Genomic DNA, 22,495 nt, shown 5'->3' with positions numbered 1-22,495 from the left:
GCCTAGGAACAGTGGGTTAACGGCCCACAGATGACATCTTCATGAAGTCACAGGCTACGTCAAGGTTTCCCAAACTCTGTCCTGGGCCCCCCCCCCCCCTCCGGGGGCACATTTTGGTTTTGCCCGAGCACTACACAGCTGATTCCAGTAACCAACTCCTTATCAAGGTTTGTTATTTGAATCAGCTGTGTAGTGCTACGGCAAAAACCAAAACGTGCCCCCCCGGGGGGGGGGGCCAGGACAGAGTTTGGGAAACCTTGACGTAGCCTATGACTTCATGAAGATGTCATCTGTGGGCCGTTAACCCACTGTTCCTAGGCCGTCATTATAAATAAGAATTTGTTCTTAACTGACTTACCTAGTTAAATAAAGGGTACAACAACAAAAGGTGCACTACTTTGGAACTGAGCCCTACGACACATGAATGACCTATGACCTCTCACCTCTGGGATCCGTTGACGACACTGGGCCACCATGAAGATCACGCCCAGGAGGATGCCTAAGCCAATCAGCATAAAGGGTATGTTGACCACTATGTTGCCCTCCGCCACGATCACCTGCAGCTGTTTGGCCGATACCTCATCGATCACAACACTCTGTGGGGAGAAGAGAAGACATAAGGGGGTCATACATGCTTATGTCAAGTCATACCATGCATTATAACTGGATCATAATGCATTATACCTGCAGGCTAAAATGTAACACGTAAGAGGTAACAGGTAAAGAGTTAAATAGCTGAGGGACGCTCAACTCTGTTCTCTTATATTGAGGCAGAGTTGAGTTATAACTGGTCAGGCGATTTGCTAACAACAACATAATCAAGTGTGTCTGTGTGCAAGATAACCTGTGATGTTCTGTTGACAAAACCACAGAGATCGTGACTTCCGGACTTGTCTCCGTGCTGCTAAGGCTGTTTGTTGATACTTGCCAACTTTTTATTTATTTTTTATTTTTAATAAAAATATAGATTTAACACATTTACCAACGTCTTCGTTGCCACCCGTTACGGGGTTCGAGCCTTCTCAGGTCTTTCCTCTAACCGTTACGGGGTCCGAGCCTTCTCAGGTCTTTCCTCTAACCGTTACGGGGTCCGAGCCTTCTCAGGTCTTTCCGCCACCCGTTACGGGGTCCGAGCCTTCTCAGGTCTTTCCGCCACCCGTTACGGGGTCCGAGCCTTCTCAGGTCTTTCCTCCACCCGTTACGGGGTCTGAGCCTTCTCAGGTCTTTCCTCCACCCGTTACGGGGTCCGAGCCTTCTCAGGTCTTTCCTCCACCCGTTACGGGGTCCGAGCCTTCTCAGGTCTTTCCTCCACCCGTTACGGGGTCCGAGCCTTCTCAGGTCTTTCCTCCACCCGTTACGGGGTCCGAGCCTTCTCAGGTCTTTCCTCCAACCGTTACGGGGTCCGAGCCTTCTCAGGTCTTTCCTCCAACCGTTACGGGGTCTGAGCTGCCGAAGCCTCCCATTATTAGCGCTGACAAATTGAAAACCCTAGTCATTGGCAACTCTATTACTCGCAGTGTTAGACTTAAAACGAATCATCCAGCGATCAAACACTGTTTACCAGGGGGCGGGGCTACCGACGTTAAGGCTAATCTGAAGATGGTGCTGGCTAAAGCTAAAACTAGTGAGTGTAGAGAGTATAGAGATATTGTTATCCATGTTGGCACCAACGATGTTCGGATGAAACAGTCAGAGGTCACCAAGCGCAACATAGCTTCAGCGCGTAAATTAGCTAGAAAGATGTTTCGACATCGAGTATTTGTCTCTGGCCCCCTTCAAGTTAAGGAGAGTGATGAGCTCTACAGCAGTTTCACAACTCAATCGCTGGTTGAAAACTTTTCGGACCCTCCCTCAATATAGCACTTGTAGATAATTGGCCCTCTTTCTGGGACTCACCCACAAACAGGACCAAGCCTGGCCTGCTGAGGAGTGACAGACTCCGTCCGCGCTGGAGTGGTGCTCTCATTTAATCAACATAGACAGGGCTCAAATTCCTCTACCACCACAATGAGACAACCAGTGAAGTCTGCCACTAGCACAGTCAGTGAGGTCAGCTCAGCTATCCCCATTGAGACCATCTAGGTTGAGCAAAACGAAACATGACGCTGTTCGCCTCAGCAATCTCACTGGAATAAAGACCCTCCATTCCTGCTATTATTGAAAGAGATTGTGATCTCTCACATCTCAAAAAAAGGGCCCCTTACTGTTAGATCCCCCACTTCAAAGGCAGTTATAGTCAATGAACTAATCACTGATCATAATCCTGATGTGATTGGCCTAACTGAAACATGGCTCAAGCCTGATGAATTTACTGTGTTAAATGAGGCCTCACCTCCTGGTTACACTAGTTACTATATCCCTCGTACTTAACGCAAAAAGCGGCGGTGTTGCTAACATTTAAGATAGCAATTTCAATTTAGCCCCCCCCCCCCCCAAAAATGACTGCTTTTTCATCTTTTCAGCTTCTAGTCATGAAATCTATGCAGCATACTCAAACACTTTTCATAGCTACTGTTTACAGGACTCCCGGGCCATATACAGCGTTCCTCACAGAGTTCCCTGAATTCCTATTGGACCTTGTAGTCATGGCAGATAATATTCTAATTTTTGGTGATTTCAATATTCACATGGAAAAGTCCACAGACCCACTCCAAAAGGATTTTGGAACAATCATTGACTCAGTGGGTTTTGTCTAATATGTCTCCGGACCAAGTCATTGCCACAGTCATACCCTGGATCTAGTTATAACTCGTGGAATGAATATTGTGGATCTGTGTGTTTCTCATCATAATCTTAGACTATCAGACCACCATCTTATTACTTTTGCAATCACAACAAATAATCTGATCAGACCTAAAATCTAAATTTCACCTTGCGTAATACCTTAGATGCAGTCGCACCTCTAAAAATAAAAAACATTTTCCACAAAAAATGAGCTCCCTGGTATATAGAAAATACACGAGCCATGAAGCAAGCTTCCAGAAAATTGGAAAGACAGTACCGTGTAATATCAAAGAGCACTCACTGAAGCTCGATCATCCTATTTTTCCAACGTAATTGAGGAGAATAAGAACAATCCAAAATATATTTTTGATGCTGTCGCAAAGCTAACTAAAAAGCAGCATTCCCCAAGTGAGGATGGCTTTCACTTCAGCAGTGATAAATTCATCTTTGGGGAAAAGATCATGATCATTAGAAAGCAAATTACGGACTCCTCTTTAAATCTGTGTATTCCTCCAAAGCCCAGTTGTCCTGAGTCTGCACAACTCTGCCAGGATTTAGGATTATAATTTTTATAGTATTTTTTAGTTTTATAATCCTGTATTTATTGACACATTGATGAATATAATCATGGCCTCTAAACCTTCAAGCTGCATACTGGACCCTATTCCAACTAAACTACTGAAAGAGCTGCTTCCTGTGCTTGGCCCTCCTATGTTGAACATAATAAACGGCTCTCTATCCACCAGATGTGTACCAATCTCACTAAATGTTGCAGTAATAAAGCCTCTCTTGAAAAAAATGTCTATGATGTGTAGCTAGCTACAGTATGAAGCCGATCTGTGTATGGACCCAAAAACGTTTGGTATGAATATTAGTTCAGAACCTATCTATGATCCTCAGCTATCATAGTTCTTGTATCAACTTCAAGTATGAATGACATTAACGAAGCCTATGGATAGAGTAATAACTTTAATTGTGCTAAGGATACAAGTCCTATATACACATGTACTGTAGTTATTACCATGCGTGAGATCCCCACATTGCAGCCTGTACATTGAATATATTCACTGATCATGTACTGTAGTTATTACCACGCGTGAGATCCCCACATTGTAGCCTGTACATTGAACATATTCACTGATCATCTACTCTTCCTTGGCAAACAAAGGTGCGGTTCAGGTATGAATCTCTGTGAGACATTATTTTTCAGTCATATCCAATACCAGGTGTATCAAACTTCATTCTTTGAATGAGGCCATGTCTGCATGTATGTATTACAATTATACACTGCTCCTGGGACATCAATGATTACACATTGTAACTACGCAACAAACTAGTGAAGAGGCGACTCCGGGATGCTGGCCTTCTAGGCAGAGTTCCTCTGTCCAGTGTCTGTGTTCTTTTGCACATCTTAATCTTGAATTTTTATTGGCCAGTCTGAGATATGGCTTTTTCTTTGCAACTCTGCCTAAAAAGGCCAGTATCCCGGAGGCACCTCTTCACTGTTGACGTTGAGACTGGTGTTTTGTGGGTACTATTTAATGAAGCTGCCAGTTGAGGACTTGTGAGGCGTCTGTTTCTCAAACTAGACACTAATGTACTTGTCCTCTTGCTCAGTTATGCACCTCCCACTCCTCTTTCTATTGTGGGTAGAGACAGTTTGCGCTGTTCTGTGAAGGGAGTAGTACACAGCGTTGTATGAGATCTTCAGTTTCTTGGCAATTTCTCACATGGAATAACCTTCATTTCTCAGAACAAGAATAGACTGAGGAGTTACAGAAGAAAGGTCTTTGTTTCTGGACATTTTGAGCCTGTAATCAAACACACAAATGCTGATGCTCCAGATACTCAACTAGTTTAAAGAAGGCCAGTTTTATTGCTTCTTTAATCAGGACAACAGTTTTCAGCTGGGCTAACATCATTGCAAAATGGCTTTCTAATGATCAATTAGCCTTTAAAAATGATAAACTTGGATTAGCTAATACAATGTTCCATTGGAACACAAGAGTGATGGTTGCTGATAATGGGCCTATGCAGATATTCCATTAAAATAAATCTGCTGTTTCCAGCTACAAAAGTACAACAGTACCAATGTCGACAATGTATTTCTGATCAATTTTAAATGTGCTTTTCTTTAAAAAAAACAAGGACATTTCTAAGTGACCCCAAACTTACGTACGTTTGACTAATCTGGGCTTGGTGGATGCCAGGAGAACGCTACCTCCCCCAATGCATAGTGCCAACTGTTAAGTTTGGTGGAGGAGGAATAATGGTCTGGGGCTGTTTTTCATTGTTCGGGCTCTTTCGTTCCAGTGAAGGTAAATCTTAACACTACAGTATACAATGACATTCTAAACGATTCTGTGCTTCCAACTTTGTGGCAACAGTTTGGGGGAAGGCCCTTTCCTGTTTCAGCATGACAATGCACTAAGCGAGGTCCATGCAGAAATGGTTTGTCGAGATCGTTGTGGAAGAACGTGACTGGCCAAACGGAGCCCTGATCTCAACCCCATCGAACACCTTTGGGATAAATAGGAACACTGACTCGAGACAGGTTTAATCACCCACAAGTCCCTGCAGCAAAGCTTCCAACATCTAGTGGAAAGCCTTCCCAGAAAAGTAGAGGCTGTTATAGCAGCAAAGGGGGTAACCAACTTCATATTACTGCCCATTATTTTGGAATGAGATGTTTGACGAACATACTTTTGGTAATCTAGCGTATCTACATAAGTTCAGCAACTGCACTCTTCTCATATTACTACTGACCTATTCAAAGCTTCTCTGTTCAAATATGTTTCCTAGCACTGATGAGACAGCACGAATGGTGAATCTTCTTAGTACCTAAAGTGACAGAGTGTCTAAGGCCTACATAAGGTGGTCATAACAAATGTTATGAAGCCTGATGCAGGAGTGGTCTGCTATTCAGTTACCTTTGCTCCAGATAACTGGTGTAAGACTTAAGGACATTCCTGGCTGAGCAAGTATCATGTTTTCTCATCTAAAATGTTCAGCATTGTTGTGAGCCATGTGTCATTCTATTTATGTTTTTGGATCAGGATTTTTTTAAACTTTGACCGAGTGGGGAACAATCGCTTATTCAGATAATTAGTTAAATCACATGCCAAACTAAAAAGGAACATCAATACATTATACGAACGTGGACACCGCAAAACATATTCGAAAACAACAGCAGAAGTGGAACTGAACTAAATGAAGCTATATGCTGGGCCATCAGAGATGTTGTCAATCTGCCAGTAGGCACAATGAAGATGTATGTAAATAGTAGATACATTGCGTGAAATAATGACCACGCCCGGCTTACCTCATTGAGATAGAGTACAGGAAACACCAGAGTCCTGATATCACCTGTTTGGCTGCAAAGAGAATGGAGGACAAAATGTTACAACAACTTTAGAATCTAAAGCCATTGTTTGATCATGGTGAGACAAAAGGAATGTGACTTACAGACATTCCGACGTCAAAACCGACACCTGCATTGTTGGAACTAGGAACACAAGTATTTCGCTACACCCGCAATAACAACTGCTAAATATGTTTAAGTGATCAATAACATTGGATTTGATTTGAAACTGACCTTAACCCCAACCTGAACTTTAAACCCTAATATTGACCTAATTTTAAAGGAAATTAGGAAATTCAACTTTAGTTTGCCAGGGTGTCACGTCCGCTTAGTTTTTCCCTGTATGATCATTGCATGAAATCACTTTAAGAATGGACTTATATTCCGCACTTTGCAAATCTATTTTCAGAATGCCTTTACTCGGTTGTAATTTCAGAACCTGCTTGTTACTAGGTTTGGGCGTTATACCGTGGTATTTGGGAAAAGCCACAGGATGGTTTTTCAATACACTCAAAACTTTTTGAAGATTTTCAAAACAATTTGAATATTTGTAGCGACTTAAGTTAATACCTGGAGTCAACTTGTGTAATACCTTTAGGAGAAAAAGCAGATTGCCTTCCTCATTTCACCAGTCACATTATGAAGCTTACCATAGTCCCCCCCCCCAGTAAAGTTGAGCCAGTTACATTATGAAGCTTACCATAGTCCCCCCCCCAGTAAAGTTGAGCCAGTTACATTATGAAGCTTACCATAGTCCCCGCCCCCCAGTAAAGTTGAGCCAGTCACATTATGAAGCTTACCATAGTCCCCGCCCCCCAGTAAAGTTGAGCCAGTCACATTATGAAGCTTACCATAGTCCCGTCCCCCCAGTAAAGTTGAGCCAGTTACATTATGAAGCTTACCATAGTCCCCCCCCAGTAAAGTTGAGCCAGTCACATTATGAAGCTTACCATAGTCCCCCCCCCCAGTAAAGTTGAGCCAGTCACATTATGAAGCTTACCATAGTCCCCCCCCAGTAAAGTTGAGCCAGTCACATTATGAAGCTTACCATAGTCCCCCCCCCCCAGTAAAGTTGAGCCAGTCACATTATGAAGCTTACCATAGTCCCCCCCAGTAAAGTTGAGCCAGTTACATTATGAAGCTTACCATAGTCCCCCCCCCAGTAAAGTTGAGCCAGTCACATTATGAAGCTTACCATAGTCCCCCCCCCAGTAAAGTTGAGCCAGTCACATTATGAAGCTTACCATAGTCCCCCCCCCAGTAAAGTTGAGCCAGTTACATTATGAAGCTTACCATAGTCCCCCCCCCAGTAAAGTTGAGCCAGTTACATTATGAAGCTTACCATAGTCCCCCCCCCAGTAAAGTTGAGCCAGTCACATTATGAAGCTTACCATAGTCCCCCCCAGTAAAGTTGAGCCAGTCACATTATGAAGCTTACCATAGTCCCCCCCCCCCAGTAGAGTTGAGCCAGTCACATTATGAAGCTTACCATAGTCCCCCCCCAGTAAAGTTGAGCCAGTCACATTATGAAGCTTACCATAGTCCCCCCCCCCCAGTAAAGTTGAGCCAGTCACATTATGAAGCTTACCATAGTCCCCCCCCAGTAAAGTTGAGCCAGTCACATTATGAAGCTCACCATAGTCCCCCCAGTAAAGTTGAGCCAGTCACGTGTTAGTTAGTAAACAGCAGGTAGAAAGAGGGAGCAGGTGAATCCATAGAGATCTATATCTATTGGAGAGTCTCTGTAAAGTTGAGCCAGTCACGTGTTAGTTAGTAAACAGCAAGTAGAAAGAGGGAGCAGGTGAATCCATAGAGATCTATATCTATCGGAGAGTCTCTGTGGCGCGGCACACGAGGTGATGAAACTACACATATGCAATTCACTACTAAATGTTGGGCCGTGGACATTTACAAGTGAAAGAGAACAAGGTAAATTGTGCAAATGAACAAAGTCGTGATGCATGATTTTCTGAAGGAAGAGCAGCATGTGTACGCGGAGCAGAAGAGAGAAGAAGGGAGGGGAAGAAAACACTAGTCGGGACAAAAATGGCAACTGTACAGAGAACTCATCCAGAGCTCTTTGACTTCTGGCAGATATCACTGAAAATAACATCCGGTAGCCACTGGCTATGCTTGTATAACTTGATGAGCTGGATTTGCCAGTCTTCGCAATTAGTTTGGTCATTTTCACTCGTTAGCATTTAGCTAACAGTGTCTATGTGATTTCGCTATTATTAGTTTGTGCTAATTTTGGTAATAGAGGTCCAGTGGGCTTTTCTTATGATTTTAGCACCCCCTTGTGTATTATGCCGGTAATATCGTAAATCCCGGGATGAGAGAAGGATGGTATGACTAAATGAAAATCTAGATACTGCCCAAACCTACCTGTTAGCCATTTACATTTTAAATTTAATACACTACTATAGTAAGGTGTGTTTGTCAGTGCTCTGAACAAGATAAAATAGACAAAACAGCCTCCAATACCCTACTCAACAAATTGGATGCAGTCTATCATAGTGTAATCCGTTTTGTCACCAAAGCCCCATATACTACCCACCAATGCGAAATGTACGCTCTCGTTGGCTGGCCCTCGCTTCATACTCGTCGCCAAATCCACTGGCTCCATGTCATCTACAAGACCCTGCTAGGTAAAGTACCCCCTTATCTCAGCTCGCTGGTCACCATAGCATCTCCCACCCGTAGCACACGCTCCAGCAGGTATATCTCTCTAGTCACCCCCAAAACCAATTCTTTCTTTGGCCGCCTCTCCTTCCAGTTCTCTGCTGCCAATGACTGGAACGAGCTACAAAAAGCACTGAAACTGGAAACACTTATCTCCGTCACTAGCTTTAAGCACCAACTGTCAGAGCAGCTCACAGATTACTGCACCTGTACATAGCCCACCTATATTTCAGCCCAAACAACCACCTCTTTCCCTACTGTATTTAATTAATTTATTTATTTTGCTCCTTTGCACCCCATTATTTTTATTTCTACTTTGCACATTCTTCCATTGCAAATCTACCATTCCAGTGTTTTACTTTCTATATTGTATTTACTTTGCCACCATGGCCTTTTTTTGCCTTTACCTCCCTTATCTCACCTCATTTGCTCACATCGTATATAGACTTGTTTATACTGTATTATTGACTGTATGTTTGTTTTACTCCATGTGTAACTCTGTGTCGTTGTATGTGTCGAACTGCTTTGCTTTATCCTGTCCAGGTCGCAATTGTAAATGAGAACTTGTTCTCAACTTGCCTCCCTGGTTAAATAAAGGTGAAATAAATAAAATAAATAAATAAATAAAAAGATGAAGCCTGCCAACATCACAATCATCAGCAAGCCATTCCATACCCCATTCCCAGTTTTCTCATATTACATGTGTAGATGAGTAGCACTATGTATGTGACACCACTGAAACTGACCCACACACACACGCTCTCATGCATCTAAATGACTTTAACCTGAACTAACCTGTACATCTGGTGGTAGTTAGACCAGCAGGACTAACTGGAAACAACAAACTGATGTTTTGTTTTATAACAAACCATCATGGAAACTCAATTAACTCAGTCTTAAAATATATATATTTTTTAGCTAATTACTTAATTTAGTGACGAACAAATTAGAACAATACAAGTAAAGTAGGGGTTACGATAAGGTCAGATGAGTGCATGGTGAACACCAGACCTGGGTTCAAATACTATTTGAAATCCTTTCAAATCCTTTTACTAGCTTGGCTTGATTGAGCTTGCCTGGTGCAATGGAACCAATAGAATAGTTCGCAAACCATGTCCACCTGGCACTCCAGGCTGACTAAAACAAAAGCTAAATGTTAAGATTTTTTTTTTTTTATGTAATTGAACCCAGGTCTGATGGACCATCAGAGCTAACAAGGATCCACACGGTGATACAACCAGTACGTGCATATCAAATCCTCATCACAATAAATGATGTGAGGAAAGAGCACAGGGCATAATCAGAGTGCACTTCAGACTTACAAATACTGTTGTTCACACCCTGGTGACCATGTCAGATGTTGATGAGTTGTGACTGACCGAAGGTCACCAATGGAGTAATGATAACAGCGTAATTAACAATTCTTCAGGAAGTCATGGCACAGTCCGTATCTACTAAAGGCTATACGTTGTAGTCTGATGACTGTCGGATATTGTTATTGTGGTTGGAGAAAATCACTTTAATTGATTGGTTAATTTCGTTTTTTTTATTTAAAAAAAACAGGTCAGACTGGTCGGAAGAAACTACCTACAGGAAGCTTGGGTGAGCATGCTGGGGGTGTCCTGCCGGGAGGCCTAGCGATTAGAGTGTTGAGCCAGTAAACTGAAAGGTGGCGAATTCAACACCCAGAGCCGACAAGATGAGAAATCTGTCAATCTGTTAAGTAAGGAACTGCTCAACGGTCGCCGTTGATAATGACTGACCCTGGCCGTGACCCCACTCTCCGAGGGTGTTTCACGGGGACTTGGTGTATATGTATATGAAACACATTTCCAATTCACACATGTATATAAATGTGGTACGTGTGAAATATTTTAGGTTACATCTAAAAGGCTTGGAAAAAAAGTACCACTCAGCCAGGGTCTGCATTCTGACCCCATACCATGTTAAATGTTGGGTATAATATAATAATAATATATCCCATTTAGCAGACGCTTTTGTCCAAAGCGACTTACAAGTCGGCTGGGGCCACTACTTTTACATATGGGTGGCCCCAGCGGGAATCGAACCCACGACGCTTGGCGTTGCAAGCGCCATGCTCTACCGACTGAGCCACACAGGACCCTTTCTGGTATGCATACATGACTTATCTACAGAGTCAATAGGTGGGTGGGGTTGTTAGTCATTGTTAGTCATTTGGCGTTTTCACTGAGTGTGAGCTAAGGCAATTTGGTTAACTCAAAAGTCCATCTGTTGCAGTAACTGCACTAGGCAAGGACACACACACCACACTGCTCGCACACATACACACAATGCTTGTTCACACACAGGATCTGCTGTAACGAGCTAACTCGTGTGTTTAAACAGTGTAACTGATCACTAAATTGGGCCACAGCAGATGAGGATGTCTGACATACAAGTTTCATTTCTCTCTCCACAAAGATTTATATATATATATATATATAAAAAAAAAAAAAAGTTTATTTTTTATATATAAAGCTGAGAAATAGATTAGGAAAACTTCATATTTAAAGAGAATCTCTGCTACTTTTGTATACTTTTCAGCCAGTAGTTCTAAAAGTAGCAAAAAGCGGTCCCCAAAAATTGCCTCCTCTCTCTCCCTCTCTGTTGGGCCTGCCCTGTAACCTCATTGGATAACGCTGGCCAGGCCTTTTGCTGTCACTCAAATTAGAGGGACTGAAGTTCATTGGCTAGAACTCAAGATTTCTAGGGGGCTAGGCCATGTTTGGGGGAGGGGGGGGGTGTAGAGAAAATAGTACGATACAGCTTCAAGAAAACAGGCTCTTTCAAAATAGGGATTTTGTGGCTAATCGAGGCAGTAATTCTGCTCATAGATTATGCACGTACGAAATACACAGACACATACAGCCAAAAGCAGAAGGTTTAAAAAATGTTTTAAAAAATGATTATAATAATGAAACTTAGTCGCGAAAGTACCGAACCATGTCATTAAACTGTTTATCATATCTTACAGGCGATTATATCTGATAAACAGGAGCGATCACAAAACGCTGTTTAGAACACTGAGATAGGAGACAGCAGGCTTCTAGGGGGTGTTCGGTACGAGACCTCTGTTCCGTCCTCACTATGAACCTCATTGAATACATTTTAAAAAAGTTGAACAAAATATTAAAAACTCTAGCCCTATAGCCTATGCCTACACTGCATTGAGGGCCTATGCCCTTTTGAGTAAATCTGACCTCAAAACAGCTCAGCTATTCTGCTAAAACAACTACATCCAGGGTTCCCCAACTAGCGACCCTCAGCTATATCTTTAAAAAAAAAAAATTGATGTAAAAGATTGGAAAAACACCAGCAAATCAGCTCCAAGTGATTTTACATTTTGGAAATCTGTACCAAAGTAATCCCACACATGAGAGACAGAGAGAGAGAGATACTGTATGTGATCGTATACAAAAAGGGTTGACATTGTGTTTTACTAAAATTTATCCGTTTGGGCTTCTTGCGGTACATTTGCTGTCTATAAATTATTTGGAATTATGTTCAGACACCCCCCCCCCCCCAAGAAAAATAGTTCCGCTGCTGAATCTAGTAGGGGTGGCAGGGTAGCCTGGTGGTTAGAGCGTTGGACTGGTAACCGAAAGGTTGCAAGTTCAAATCCCCGAGCTGACAAGGTACAAATCTGTCGTTCTGCCCCTGAACAGGCAGTTAACCCACTGTTCCTAGGCCGTGATTGAAAATAAGAATTTGTTCTTAACTGACTTGCCTAGTAAAATAAAGGTAAAATAAATAAAATTTAAAAAAATAGTAGATCCCTGAACGAGAGCCTACGCTCATGTTGAAATCAAAATTCAAATCTCAAACTGGTGCATTTCAAACTGTTATACATTTATACAAATCTGTTTTTGCTTTGTCATCATGGGGTATTGTGTGTAGATTGATTAGGGGGGGGGGGGCTATTTAATCAAGGCTGCAACGTAACAAAGTGTGGGACAATAATCAAGGGGTCTGAATACTTTACAAATGCACTGGACATGTTCACCTGCCTGGGAAATTAGCTGTTGGCTAAATATGGTACAAAGATATTTTTTACTGAGTGTACTGAGACTCATAATTTTGGTGTACATTGTACCGGTTCAACTTAAAGTGTGCGAGTGAAATGTGAAGATATAACCGTTAGGGAATGGTTTGGTTTGAGATAGTCTTTGCTTACCTAAACACAGGAATCTTCTCAACGAACACGTTCACTTGAAGTCTCTTAGCAGCCTGAAGTACGATGCCTGTAAGCTGTGGAAACAAATCAGGGTTATGAATGAATACTACAATAATAATTACTACTATTAACAGTCAGTATCTGAATAATGTGTGTGAAACGCTTGATAATGTAAGTCATGTCAACAGCGGTATATTTTCTGGGTGACCTAAATATTGACTGGTTTTCATCAAGCTGTCCAATCAAGAAGCTTCAAAACTGTAACCAGTTCAGTTTGAAATCCCCTTGGTTCAGGTTATCAGTCAACCAAACAGCACATGAATGAAATCATCCACATGTACTGATCACATATTTACTAATGCTGCAGAAATGTGCTCTAAAGCAGTATCCACACCCATCAGATCTAGTGATCATAACATGGTAGCAATATGTATGAAAACCAAAGTTCCAAAGGTTGGGCCTAATATAGTGTAAGAGATCATACCAGAGGTTCTGTAGTGATTCATGTGAGGAGCAACCATATGGCACATTTTTCTTCCAGTTATTGATAAGCATGCACCTGTTAAGAAACTGTCTGTTAGAACTGCTAAATCCCTGTGGATTTATGACGAGGGACAAGGAAAAATGAATGACAAATAAGTTTGGATGCACAGACTCCTGGCAAACATACTGTAAATTGAGAACTTATGTGAATAAATCAAAGAAGAAAGAGTAAAATTAGATTCAAGACGATTCCGTGCTTCCAACTTTGTGGCAACAGACCCTTTCCTGATTTAGCATGGCATTTCCCCCGTGCTCAAAGTGAGGTCCATGCAGAAATGGTTTGTCCAGATCGGTGTGGAAGAACTTGACTGGCCTGCACAGAGTCCTGACCTCAACCCCATCGAACACCTTTGGGATTAATTGGAACACCGACTGCAAGCCAGGCCAAATCGCCCAACATCAGTGCCCGACCTCACTAATGCTCGTGGCTGAACGGAAGCAAGTCCCCGCAGTAAAGTTATAGCAGCAATGTTCCTACATCTAGTGGAAAGCCTTCCCAGAAGAGTGGAGGCTGTTATAGCAGTAAAGTTCCAACATCTAGTGGAAAGCCTTCCCAGAAGAGTGGAGGCTGTTATAGCAGTAAAGTTCCAACATCTAGTGGAAAGCCTTCCCAGAAGAGTGGAGGCTGTTATAGCAGTAAAGTTCCAACATCTAGTGGAAAGCCGACCTAGAAGAGTGGAGGCTGTTATAGCAGCAAAGGGGGGACCAACTCCATATTAATACCCATGATTTTGGAATGAGATGTTCAACGAGCTGGTGTCCAAATACTTTTGGTCATGTAATGTATTTCAAAACTATAAGCATTATATTTGGGAGAAAAATAAAATCACTCACTCAACCCCTTCTAAATGTTGTAATGAATAATGTGGCAGTAAAGCCTGTTGAGGAGACTAAACTTGGTAAACCTAGATTGGAAACCGACATGGTCAAAACATGATGCAACGGCTGCTAAGATGGGGATAGGTCCCACCTGCTAAGATGGGGATAGGTCCGACCTGCTAAGAGGGGGATAGGTCCCGACATGCTAAGAGGCGGATAGGTCCGACCTGCTAAGAAGGGGATAGGTCCGACCTGCTAAGAGGGGGATAGGTCCGACCTGCTAAGAGGGGGATAGGTCCGACCTGCTAAGAGGGGGATAGGTCCCACCTGCTAAGAGGGGGATAGGTCCGACCTGCTAAGATGGGGATAGGTCCGACCTGCTAAGAGGGGGATAGGTCCGACCTGCTAAGAGGGGGATAGGTCCGACCTGCTAAGAAGGGGATAGGTCCGACCTGCTAAGAGGGGGATAGGGCCGACCTGCTAAGAGGGGGATAGGTCCCACCTGCTAAGAGGGGGATAGGTCCGACCTGCTAAGAAGGGGATAGGTCCCACCTGCTAAGAGGGGGATAGGTCCGACCTGCTAAGAAGGGGATAGGTCTGACCTGCTAAGAGGGGGATAGGTCCGACCTGCTAAGAGGGGGATAGGTCCCACCTGCTAAGAAGGGGATAGGTCCGACCTGCTAAGAGGGGATAGGTCCGACCTGCTAAGAGGGGGATAGGTCCGACCTGCTAAGAGGGGGATAGGTCCGACCTGCTAAGAGGGGGATAGGTCCGACCTGCTAAGAGGGGGATAGGTCCGACCTGCTAAGAGGGGGATAGGTCCGACCTGCTAAGAGGGGGATAGGTCCGACCTGCTAAGAGGGGGGCCGATAGGTCCGACCTGCTAAGAGGGGGATAGGTCCGACCTGCTAAGAGGGGGATAGGTCCGACCTGCTAAGAGGGGATAGGTCCGACCTGCTAAGAGGGGATAGGTCCGACCTGCCAAGAGGGGGATAGGTCCGACCTGCCAAGAGGGGGATAGGGCCGACCTGCTAAGAGGGGGATAGGGCCGACCTGCTAAGAGGGGGATAGGTCCCACCTGCTAAGAGGGGGATAGGTCCGACCTGCTAAGAGGGGGATAGGTCCGACCTGCCAAGAGGGGGATAGGGCCGACCTGCCAAGAGGGGGATAGGGCCGACCTGCTAAGAGGGGGATAGGTCCGACCTGCTAAGAGGGGGATAGGTCCGACCTGCTAAGAGGGGGATAGGTCCGACCTGCTAAGAGGGGGATGGGTCCGACCTGCTAAGAGGGGGATAGGGCCGACCTGCTAAGAGGGGGATAGGTCCGACCTGCTAAGAGGGGGATAGGGCCGACCTGCTAAGAGGGGGATAGGTCCGACCTGCTAAGAGGGGGATAGGTCCCGACCTGCTAAGAGGGGGATAGGTCCGACCTGCTAAGAGGGGGATAGGTCCGACCTGCTAAGAGGGGGATAGGTCCGACCTGCTAAGAGGGGGATAGGTCCGACCTGCTAAGAGGGGGATAGGTCCGACCGTGATACAGCGCTGCTCTGCTTTCTCGACATCGCAATCAACTAAACAAGTCCTACAGGCCCTTAGTTTTATCACACCTGGACTACTGCCCAGTTATATGGTCAAGGGCAGCAAAGAGGGAAATACACAAGAAATTCCAGTTGGCCCAGAACAGAGCAGTACGGCTGGTCATTAAATATACAAGGAGGGCTAATATCAATAACATAGAAACTCAGAAACAAAATAAACATTCCTTTTTCTTGACCCTGTCTTTCAAAGATAATTCGAAAAAAATCCAAATAACTTCACAGATCTTCATTGTAAAGGGTATGGTTCACTGTTTCCAACAATGAACCATAAACAATTAATGAACATGCACCTGTGGAACGGTCGTTAAGACACTAACAGCTTACAGACGGTAGGCAACTAAGGTCACAGTTATGAAAACTTAGGACTTTAGAGGCCTTTCTACTGAAAAACACCAAACGAAAGATACCCAGAATCCCTGCTCATCTGCGTGAACGTGCCTTAGGCATGCTGCATGGAGGCATGAGGACTACAGATGTGGCCATGACAATAAATTGCAATGTCTGTACTGTAAGACACCTAAGACAGCGCTACAGGGAGACAGGACGGACAGCTGATCGTCCTCGCAGTGGCAGACCACGTGTAACAACACCTGCACAGGATCAGTACACCCGAAATTCACAAATGCGGGACAGGTACAGGATGGCAACAACAACTGCCAGAGTTACAACTAGGAACACACAATCCCTCCATCAGTGCTCAGACTGTCCACAATAGGCTGAGAGAGGCTGGACTGTTGTAAGGCAGGTCCTCACCAGACATCACGGGCAACAACGTCACCTATGGGCACAAACCCACCGTCGCTGGACCAGACAGGACTGGCAAAAGGTGCTCTTCACTGATGAGACGCGGTTTTGTCTCACCAGGGGTGATGGTCGGATTTGCGTTTATTGTCGAAGGAATGAGCGTTATACACGAAGGCCTGTACTCTAGAGCAGGATCGATCTGGAGGGTCCGTCATGGTCTGGGGCGGTGTGTCACAGCATCATCGGACTGAGCTTGTTGTCATTGCAGACAATCTCAACACTGTGCGTTACAGGAAGACATCCTCCTCCCTCATCTGGTACCCTTCCTGCAGGCTCATCCTGACATGACCCTCCAGCATGACAATGCCACCAGCCATACTGCTCGTTCTGTGCGTGATTTCCTGCAAGACAGGAATGTCAGTGTTCTGCCATAGCCAGCGAAGAGCCCGGATCTCAATCCCATTGAGCACGTCTGGGACCTGTTGAGGGCTTGGGCCATTCCCCCCAGAAATGTCCAGGAACTTGCAGGTGCCTTGGTGGAAGAGTGGGGTAACATCTCACAACGAGAACTGGCAAATCTGATGCAGTCCATGAGGAGGAGATGCACTGCAGTACTTAATGCAGCTGGTGGCCACACCCGATACTGACTGTTACTTTTGAATTTGACCACCCCCTTTGTTCAGGGACACATTATTCCATTTCTGTTAGTCACATGTCTGTGGAAGTTGTTCAGTTTGTGCCTCAATTGTTGAATCCTGTTATGTTCATACAAATATTTACACAAGTTAAGTTTGCTGAAAATAAACGCAGTTAACAGTGAGAGGACGTTTCTTTTTTTGCTGAGTTTATGTTAAATCTCTCCTGGCTCAAAGTAGAGGACAGATTGACTGCAACACTATTTGTCTTTGTGAGAGGTGTTGAAAGCACAGAACGGTCTGTTCAAACAGCTAACATACAACTACATACCCTCCACAAGGCATTCCACCAGGGGTCTCTTCACAGTTCCTAAGTCCATAACAGAGGCTCGGAAACACACAGTAATATACACGGAACTCTTCCAAATCAGGTAACTCAAGCTAGCAAAATGTTATTTAAAGATAGGGTTAGGTACTTGGGTTAGCAGTGTGGTTAGGGTTCAAATCTGATGTTATGTCTATGTGGTTGTTTCAGCTAGTGACCACTCTGCAGAACAAGACGAAAAAGGCTTACCTGCGTTGAAATGGCTGACAACTACTGCTCTCCCAGACTATCCACACTGACTTTATGCCCATCCACAGGTCTCTACCCACTCAGACAATAATCAGTGATTAGTATTAGTATTCATCTGGGCTCCTGAGTGACGCAGCGGTCTAAGGCACTGCATCTCAGTGCTAGAGGCGTCACTACAGACCCTGGTTCAATTCCAGGCCGTATCACAACTGCTCATGATTGGGAGTCCCATCGGACGGTGCACAATTGGCCCAGCGTTGTCAGGGATTGGTCAAGGTAGGTCATCATTGTAAATAAGAATTTGTTCTTAATTGACTTACCTAGTAAAATAAAGGTTAAATACAATTTGAAAAAAAACTGCTACTGGTCACTATTACTCCTGTTTAGATGTATATATTACCATAAGTATTTATAAATTACTGTTTAGATGTATATACTACCATAAGTATTTATAAATTACTGTTTAGATGCATATACTACCATAAGTATTTATAAATTACTGTTTAGATGTATACATTACCATAAGTATTTTTAAATTACTGTTTAGATGTATACATTACCATAAGTATTTTTAAATTACTGTTTAGATGTATACATTACCATAAGTATTTATAAATTACTGTTTAGATGTATACATTACCATAAGTATTTATAAATTACTGTTTAGATGTATATATTACCATAAGTATTTATAAATTACTGTTTAGATGTATATACTACCATAAGTATTTATAAATTACTGTTTAGATGTATATACTACCATAAGTATTTATAAATTACTGTTTAGATGTATATATTACCATAAGTATTTATAAATTACTGTTTAGATGTATATACTACCATAAGTATTTATAAATTACTGTTTAGATGTATATATTACCATAAGTATTTATAAATTACTGTTTAGATGTATACATTACCATAAGTATTTATAAATTACTGTTTAGATGTATATACTACCATAAGTATTTATAAATTACTGTTTAGATGTATATACTACCATAAGTATTTGTAAATTCCTCGTACCAGTCACTTTATATGTATAAACCAGCATCGACCAATTTAGCACAACACATTGTGTACTATACAAATATACACTATAAAATGTACAATACTTGTGTGTCTGTGTGTGTGTGTGTGTGTGTCTGTGTCTCTGTGTCTGTGTGTGTGTGTGTGTTTCAAAGTTTATTTGCCACGTACACAGGATACAACAGGTGTAAAACAGCACAGTGAAATTATCACCTTGAGATCTCTTTCCCAACAAAACAATAATGATAATAATAATGATAATAGAATAACAAATTTAATGAAGAATTAAAATCATCACAAGAACTACGATGAGAGTTAAAGAAACAGGAAGTATATACAGGTCAGTGCCAGTACCTTATCCAACGTATTGATGTATTGTATTATATATTTTTATGATGTGGGTGGCTTGTAGCCTAGCAGTTAGAGCGTTGGGACAGTAACTGAGGCGACAACGTGAAAAATAAATCTTTGTTCCTGTAGCGGTTGCCGTAGAAGCAGCCTAATAAAAGCCTACATTTAAAAACAAAGCATCACAACTTAGGCTCCCGAGTGGAGCAGCGTCACTACAGACCCTGGTTCAATTCCAGGCTGTATCACAACAGCCCGTGATTGGGAGTCCCATAGGGCAGCGTACAATTGGCCCAGCGTCGTCCGGGTTTGGCCGTCGTTGTAAATAAGAAAGTTCTTAACTGGCTTGCCTAGTTATATATAAAAAATATATTTTAAAACAAGATATATTAGGCAAAAATGTGTTTATACATTATGGGCCTGTTTCCCACAAACATAGGGCTCTGTTTAAAGGTAGTACACACACACACACACACACACACACACACACACACACACACACACACACACACACACACACAGGGAATCATTTCACAAGCAGAACATTACAAGAAACCAACAACACACACCCAGCTCTAACTGTAGTCTGCCCTGCAGAGCACTGGTCTAAAGTAGTGCACTATATAGGGGATAGGGTTCCATAGGGCTCTGGTCTAAAGTAGTGCACTATATAGGGAATAGGGTTCCATAATAGGGTTCCATAGGGCTCTGGATAAAGGGCTCCATGGGCTCTGGTCTAAAGTAGTGCACTAAAGTAGTTCCATAGGGCTCTGGTCACTATATAGGGAATAGGGTTCCATAGGGCTCTGGTCTAAAGTAGTGCACTATATTCCATAGGGCTCTCTGGTCTAAAGTAGTGCACTATATAGTCTAAAGTAGTGCACTATATAGGGATATAGTGCACTATATATAGGGTTCCACTAAAGTAGTGCACTATATATAGGTCTAAGGGCTCTGGTCTAAAGTAGTGCACTATATAGGGAATAGGGTTCCATAGGGCTCTGGTCCATAGGGCTCTCTGGTCTATAGTGCACTATATAGGGAATAGGGTTCCATAGGGCTCTGGTCTAAAGTAATGCACTATATATAGGGAACAGGGTTATATAGGGAATAGTGCACTATATATGGAATAGGGTTCCATAGGGCTCTGGTCTAAAGTAGTGCACTATATAAAGAATATGGTGCCATTTTGGGACACAACCCTAGTCTCTTATCTTTAGTGTCTCTACGCCTGGTACTAAGCCACTCCAACTGCACCACAAACAGCTCTATAAACAACAGCTTATCAACAGGGAGGACTTTATACACACTGCCTCTGACTGGTCTTGGCTCAGGAAGAGCACTGGGTCGTGTTCATTAGTGCACACCGTTGCATAACATTTTGCAATGAAAAACCAAGCTTTTCTTACTGGCTAGATTTAGGTAGTTACTGTAATTTGTCTCCTGAGCATCATAGTATATGTGTGTGTCCACTTTGTGTGAATGAGTGAGATTATCCTTCTGTAGTAAAAAATAAAATAAAAATGCTCTGAAAATTATGACTTGTTCTACTGAAGTGGTAGTGTTCCCTCTAGTGATCAAACTGAAAACATGCTGATGCCAGAGGTAAGGTACTTTTGGCAAAAGGTTATACACAAAACAAAAATATAAAACTCAATATGTAAAGTGTTGGTCCCATGTTCCATGAGCTGAAATAAAAGATCCCAGAAATGTTCCATACGCACAAAAAGCTTATTTCTATCAAATTCTGTGCACAAATTTGTTTACATCCCTGTTAGTGAGTATTTGTCCTTTGCCAAGGTAATCCATCCACCTGTCAGGTGTGGCATATGAAGCTGATTAAACAGCATGATCATTACACAGGTGCACCTTGCGCCGGGGACAATAAAAGGTCACTAAAATGTGCAGTTGTGTCACAACGCAATGCCACAGATGTCTCAAGTTTTGAGGGAGAGTGCAAATGGCATGCAGACTGCAGGAATGTCCACCAGAGCTGTTGCCAGAGAACGTTCATTTCTCTACCATAAGCCGCATCCAACATTATTTTAGACAATGTGGCAGCACATCCAACTGGCCTCACACACAGATCACGTGTCCAGGTCCTCCCCACATCCGGCTTCTTCTCCCACGGGATTGTCTGAGTCCAGCCACCCGGACATCTGATGAAACTGTGGGTTTGCACAAGCAAAGAATTTCTGCACAGAAAACGTCTCAGGGAAGCTCATCTGTGTGTCTTAACCGACTTCAGTGGTCAAACGGCTCACATTCCTTGGCCACTGGCGCCGCTGGAGAACTGTGCTCTTCACGGATGAATCCAGGTTTCAACTGTACGGGCAGATGACAGACGTGTGGGCGAGCGGTTTGCCGATGTCAACGTTGTGAACAGAGTGCCCCGTGGTGTCGGTGGGGTTATGGTATGGGCAGGCATAAGCTACGGACAACGAACACAATGGCAATTTCAATGCACAGAGATACCGTGACGAGATCCTGAGGCCCATTGTTGTGCCATTCATCCACCACCATCACCTCATGTTTCAGCCTGATAATGCACAGCCCCAAGATCTGTACACAATTCCTGGAAGCGGAAAATGTCCCAGTTCTTCCATGGCCTGAATACTCACCAGACATGTCACCCATTGAGCATGTTTGGGATGCTCTGGATCGACGTGTATGACAGCGTGTTCCAGTTCTCGTCAATATCCAGCAACTTCGGACAGCCACTGAAGAGGAGTGGGACAACACTCCACAGGCCACAATCAACAGCCTGATCAACTCTGTGTGAAGGAGATGTTTCACGCTGCATGAAGCAAAATGGTGGCAACACCAGATACGGACTGGTTTTCTGATCCACTCCCCTACTTTTTTATTTGTTATTATTTTTAAAGGTATCTGTGACCAACAGATTCATATCTGTATTCCCATTCATCTGATAATTCATAGATTAGGGCCTAATGAAATTATTTAAATTGACTGATTTCCTTATATGACCTGTAACTCAGTAAAATCTTTTAAATTGTTACATGTTGCATTTATATTTTTGTTCAGTTTACATACCGGGTTGATATCTATGATGGTTTCGTGTTGCTTCTTGTTTGGTTTCATCCCGAAGATGTCTTTGACAAACTTTTCATCTGCCTGGTAGAAGTGTGGAGAAGACATGACGATCGGAGCATCTGGGATGTGAAATATGATACAACATTGAGATGACGTTTTTTCCCCACCTCATAATTCATTAATAATTAAT

At 43.2% G+C, this 22,495-nt stretch overlaps 1 protein-coding gene across 1 annotated transcript in view; it reads right to left on the bottom strand.

The window, feature by feature from the left end:
* scarb2c (scavenger receptor class B, member 2c) overlaps positions 1–22,495 on the bottom strand; it is a 40,876-nt gene that overhangs the window by 3,238 nt on the left and 15,143 nt on the right. The window contains 4 exon segments of the mRNA XM_064977305.1: positions 444–596; positions 6,047–6,098; positions 12,963–13,036; positions 22,306–22,424. Coding sequence (XP_064833377.1) covers positions 444–596; positions 6,047–6,098; positions 12,963–13,036; positions 22,306–22,424 — 398 coding nt within the window.

The sequence above is a fragment of the Oncorhynchus masou genome, chromosome 11, assembly GCF_036934945.1.
Source record: "Oncorhynchus masou masou isolate Uvic2021 chromosome 11, UVic_Omas_1.1, whole genome shotgun sequence".
In the NCBI taxonomy this organism is placed as follows: Eukaryota; Metazoa; Chordata; class Actinopteri; order Salmoniformes; family Salmonidae; genus Oncorhynchus; species Oncorhynchus masou.
The sequence above is the reverse complement of the archived record's forward strand: the minus strand, read 5'-3'. Positions and strand labels throughout refer to the sequence as shown.